The sequence below is a fragment of the Parus major genome, chromosome 1, assembly GCF_001522545.3.
Source record: "Parus major isolate Abel chromosome 1, Parus_major1.1, whole genome shotgun sequence".
NCBI lineage: Eukaryota > Metazoa > Chordata > Aves > Passeriformes > Paridae > Parus > Parus major.
In genome coordinates, this window is record NC_031768.1 from 905276 (window position 1) to 911041 (window position 5766).

At 48.2% G+C, this 5766-nt stretch overlaps 1 protein-coding gene across 6 annotated transcripts in view; it reads right to left on the bottom strand.

Annotated features, from left to right (window-relative positions):
• Window positions 1-5766, bottom strand: part of ITSN1 (intersectin 1) — a 98370-nt gene that overhangs the window by 15789 nt on the left and 76815 nt on the right. For 5 of the 6 annotated variants that reach the window (XM_033517186.1, XM_033517237.1, XM_015618743.3 and 2 more), the window contains one exon: window positions 4212-4403. In XM_033517186.1, coding sequence (XP_033373077.1) covers window positions 4212-4403 — 192 coding nt within the window. Of the gene's footprint in view, window positions 1-2418; window positions 3948-4211; window positions 4404-5766 lie in introns of those variants that run through there. The other variant, XM_015618768.3, reaches the window with a different exon arrangement.

Consider the following 5766-nt stretch of genomic DNA (forward strand, 5'->3'; position numbering starts at 1 on the left):
CCTGGGGGTCCCTCCAGCTCAGTTCCAGTGCTTTGCTCATTAAAGGCCCCAGGTGGGCAGTGAAGTCTTGCTGAAAACCATTTGAGTTTGGAACTGCACCAGCACAAAGTCCTGAAGCCCAAAGGTCACCTCAGCACCGTGTGCAGCTAAGGAGGAGTTTGTTTCCCTGTTGTGTCAATTCAACTGATGCAGAAATGTTTGAGGTGTTGCTCCTGAATCTACTGAACTTGTCTAAAATGAATTTTAAAACAAGCCATTTGTCATCTGAATTTACTGCACAGAAGTTGCTGTATAACAAGTTAAATAGCTGGAGTCAATAAGCACAAAGAACTAAAAAGTGCTTTAAAACCAGAGAACAAAAGCAGAATTTCAGTCATTTTGGTTATGAGAATAAAATGTGCTCTGTGACTCATGGGGACAGAAAGTGAAGCCACTAAAGCTCCAAAAGAATTGAGGTTTAAATAAAACTGATCCTGAATATAAAGCAAAATGTTCTTGATAAATCCATGTTTCAGAGCTAAGAGCTGTCTTGGACAGATTTCAAGTATTGAAAAGAACAAATTCTCAAAAAAAACATCCATGGGAATTCTTTGTCAGCAGTTTGATACAGAGGGAATTCCCACAAACAATAAAAACAGTGAAGAATAAAATCAGCAGCACTGGGAATATCTGGAAGTGCAGCCTCCTCTCCATCCCTCAAGTGACAATTCCTGTGCAAGGGGAGAAGGCGCCTGGCACAGGAAAATGAATATAAAGAACCAATTCACAAAATCCAGGGATGATTTGGGTGGGATTTTAAGGATCAGCAGAGCCACCCCTGCCATGGCAGGGACAGCTCCCACTGTCCCAGGAGCTCCCAATGTCCAGCCTGGCCTTGGGCACTGCCAGGGATCCAGGGGCAGCCCCAGCTGATCAGATTCCCCTTCTCATACCTCTATTTATATATATTTATATCCATCAGGACAAGTGCAGACAGGTAAAGCAGTCGCTGCCCTGGTCCCTGCAGCTCAGGGAGAATCCCTGAGGAGGAGGAGGAGGAGGAGGAGGATGAAACATTCCCTGCCGAGCTCCCAGAGCCCCCTTAGGGACTCATGGAGGAAATAAATGTTACAGGGACTCCCACATCTGACACTTAATCCACAAGGGAGCCTCTCTGGGACTCTGTACATGAGATTTCTTTTGCTCCTCTGCCTGAGGGCTCCTGGCACAAGCAGCACCTCGTGTGTGCTCAGGGTGGGCAGCAGCAGGAATTTGCCCATGGAAAGGGAGCTCAGGCCTTGGCAGGGGCTGCCCAGGGAGCTTTGCAGTGCCCATCCCTGGAGGTGCCCAAGGAAGGGCTGGACGTGGCACTCAGGGCTCTGGGCTGGGGACAAGGTGGGGACAGGTCACAGCTGGGACTCCCTGGGCTGGGAGGGCTTTTCCAGCACCAGGATCCCGGGATTCCCTGTGAATCCCAGCGGGACAACTCCAGATGCCCCTCCCAGGTGACTTTTAGGACTCGGTGACTTTGAAAGGCTCCAGTATCAGCCCCTGGAGGACACAGCAGAGCAGCTCCACCCTGCAGGGCGCTGCAGGAGCCTCGTTTTTCCTCCCAATCGATGTAAAGAGAAAGAAAAGAGCAGCACCTGAATCCCCTACAGCTGAATTACTGCAAATATTTCACTACAGATCCAGTTTGTAGCTGTGGCCTGAAGTCACAGGAGCCACAATGTCCCTAATGGCCAAAGCTTTTAGTCGAGTCAGATTTTCATCCCAGCAGCTCAGGATGGGAAAAGAGAGATCCTCTTGTTCAAATATCAGTTAATGCACAAAATATTGACAGAGTGGAGTCAAATCTGGCTCCATCCCCACAGAAAGCACTGAAAATTACAAGAGGGATGGGCTGTTCCATTTCTGCAGTTGTCAGCAAGTGGCAATGATGGAGAATTATTTTTTTAGGGTAGAAAAGAAGGATGTATTACTGTTTAAATAGTGTCCTAAAAGGAAGGAAAATCTGTGCAGTTGTGCATATTTTCAGATTTGAGCTCCTGCCATAAAACACATCCCAAATCCAGGTAAACCCATGGCAAACCAAGCAAGAATATTTAATTTATCTATTAAAAAAAAAAAAATCAACATCCACTGATTGGAACCACGTAGAAAGCCTGGTAGGGAATCAGAGGCTCCTGAGCTGGAAGGGTCCCACCAGGAGCCCAAGGACACCCCAGCAATCCCCCCTCAGCCAGAGGGGCAAAAGGCTGCAGGTGAGGATGATGAATCTTTGTAATTAGAGTGAAACAACGTTCCAAGAACCCAGGGAAGTTGTCCCTGTGAGGGGCAAAGGGCTCCAGGCTGTGCTGCTGGCAAATCCCTCGGTGCCCTCACGGCCCGTGGCGAGCTCGGTGTGACCCAGCAACGAGACAACAAACACGTGTCGGCCTCTTTTGTAGGAAGGATTTAATTCTCTATACATGGAACTAATTGGAAAGGCTGTATTACAGTTGTTAAAGCTGCAGGTTTTTATATATTTATATAATTTACATTCATAGTGATGAAATACTGAAGTGCAACTGAGTAAGGAGCTTGACTTGTCCTTTGCACCGCAGGACGGGTGGGGAGCGGGAGCTGGGCTGGGAGGGCTCCAGGGGACAGTGGGACACGGAAAGCAGCACGGAACTCAGTGGTAAATCAGTGGTAAATCGTTAGTAGCAGGGCTCTGTGGTGCTCCAGGCTTTGGGAGGAGGGCACTGCCAGCAGCAGGAATTTCAGCAAGAGCCGGCCACTAACGCTACACACGGCCACGGCTCGGCTACAGCGCGGCCACAACTCCACGGCCCGCTCCTGGCATTCCGTATCAACTCCACAGTCACAAAAAATGTAAACATTGGAAATTAATCGCAGGGAGATCGTTCTATACATTCGTTCTTGTCAGGACAATGACTGGTTCAGGTGGTGCTGCACAGAAATGAAGGGAGGGAGCCCCGGGGGCTCTGCCAGCCCTGGAGGAACATTCCAGCGGTTCCTGGCCCGGGAATGCTGCACAGCACCTGGAGCAGGGCGGCTGCTCACTGCCTGCAGCCACAAATGTGCAAAATCCAATCCACAGAGCTGGGGAAAACATCGCTCCAGGTTCACGGGAGGAGGGCATTTCCCCTCTCCACCATGGGTTACACACTCAACAACAACACCTGCTACAAACAGTACAGTAACTACAACAAAATACCTGGAACTGGGCACATTTCAACTTCCTTAAACTGATTTTAACTCCTTCTGTTCTTTTGTAATTAAAAAGAAAAATTAAAAAAAAAAAAAAAAGGAAAAAAAAAAGAAGAAAATTAAAATAATAATAATAAAAAAAAAAGAGACATATTGACAACACTGGACAAGTGAACAATAAAAAAGAAAGATACATAAAGTCTCCAATTCATGGACATTTGGAACAATTTTAATAGCACATGCAGCATTCCTTGATAGTGGGTCTTTTTGCACAAACAAAATTGCAATGAAAAAATTTAATTTATACTTTTCCTTTAAAAGGCTAAAATATATCTTTAAAAAATAATTTTTTTAAACTACCAAAAGCACCTGTGCAAAGGTGGAAAAATTAGTTTGGTAACTCTGAAAGCCACAAAAGGACCCACTATCCTCTGATTATTTTTATTATTATTATTTTTTTGTGTGTGTGTGTTTTGTGTTTTGTGTTTTGTGGTTTGTTTTGTTTTGTTTTGTTTTGAATCAGTTTAATTTTGTCGGTGATTAGCTCGACCATTGCGATTCCATGCAACTAAATGTCAAATGAGGTAAAAGTGCTGTGCAGTGTGTTCTTGACTCAGAAGGCAGTAGATGATCATGATCATGCTGGAAGGCACATGATCAAGGCTCCCATCATCCCTCTGGGCACTGCTATGGGATAGTGGGTCTCTTTGAGGACTTTCAAGCCTGAGTGGGGGATGGACAACATATGATTCCTAGAAAAAGGAGGAAAACAACACATAAGCAAAACAAAACAATGAGCAAATTCAAGCTGGGGAAATGAGGCAGGCGTGGCGAGGCATGGAGCAAAAATGATCCGGGTGGGGATGGGGGAGCAGGGGAGGGGAAAGGGGAACGTGCTCCGGGCATGGGAAGGAAACCAAACACAACGGGGGGGACAGAAAGGTCTTCAAAGAGCCCGGGGGCTGCGCGGGGCCCGGCAATGCTGCGTGTTCCACCTGCCCCGGCCGCACACTCACACTGCTGGCTCGGGTCCGTGTCCGTGGTCAGCTTCACGTAGTTGGATGGGAACAGCCCCACGTGGCCGTTGACCTCCCCCTTCCACCAGTCGGGGTCCTCCCTGTTGAGCACGGTGATGATCTGGCCCTTGTTGAAGGCCAGCTCGTCGTCGTTCTGCGCGCTGTAGTCGTACATTCCGATCACCTGGCACACTGCGGGGACAGCGGGCACCCCCTGGTCAGTGCCACCCCCTGCAGGGTCACCCGTGTCACCCTGCCCTGCCCAGACCCCACAGCCCCAGCCTGCCCCACCTGCAGAGGTCACCTCCGGCCCCTCCCGTGGCTCAGGACAGCTCCAGGAGCCTGCAGTGACCAGAGCCCATCCTGGGGCTCGGCTCAGCCCCCCCAGACTGGCTCAGGGGTTCAGAAATCCCAAAGAGTTTCACGGAATCCCAGCAGGGCTTGGCTCAGAAGGGACCTTAAAGCATCTCCCACTGTCCCAGGGTGTTCCAACCTGGCCTGGAACCCCCCACCAGGACAGGAAAATGTGGGACACATTTGAACTTCCACCACTGGAAGCTCCATAATCCAAAAGAAAGCCAATGCTGACATCCTTGTTGTCCCAGTGAGGTTCTCAGAACAAAAAAAGTTGGAAAATACAAGAGAAAATTAACAGAACTGGAGAAAAAGCATCCCAGGCCATCCAGGCTGCTCTGCTGGCACCCCAGGACTGCTTCCAGCAGGGATTTTCTATTTCTTGCAGTGGAACTCATCCAGTCTCAGGATGCAGCTGGTTCTGCTCACTTCTGACAAAGCAGTTCCCTGAATTCTCTGAAGCAGCAGGACTGTTTAGTTAAATAAATAATCCCCTCTACTTCTCTGCTGGTTTCTCTTTGCCAGGCCACAGGGCTTCTGGTTTTTCCCACCAGACATCAGACTTCTATTAATGAGCCTTGCTGGCAGCTTCCCTCCAGTGGATTAATCCTAAAATTTGCTTTTCTTTTCATCCTTGTTCCAAGCCAGCAACTTGCCAAATTTGCCAAACAACTTCTCTCTTTTTTTTTTTTTTTTTTTAATTACAGTTTAATTAAGATTCTGATGTTCTGCAGACAATGCAAAAAGTGCTGAAATTTTATTCTGTAAAATCCAATGCCTGGGGAAAGTCCCAGATTGTCAAACCTGAAATCATTTCAAAAATACAGAAAAAAAAATCTCATTGTATTTCCTTGTAAAAGAAGGTTGTGTCTCAGTGCTGAGTTACCATTCTAAACCTGAACTCCATTTAGAGAAGGCATTTTCTGGATCTTTACAACCACCACCAGAGGGGCCAGTCAGCACCAGTTCCACAAAGATCAAGGAATGGGATCTGGAAAGGCCCTTCCAGCCCAAGCAGGCTGTGATTCCAGGGAAATGTTCATGTTCTGTGGCTCCTGGCTCCTTTCCCAAACCCTGAAGTGCAGGGGGAGCTCCCTGCCCGTGGGGTTTGTCCCTCATCACCTCAGGACAAACGGGGGCTTCTGCAGGAGAGGAGCCCCAGGTGCCCAGCCTGGATCCCCCTGAGCCTCCCCAGCTCCTG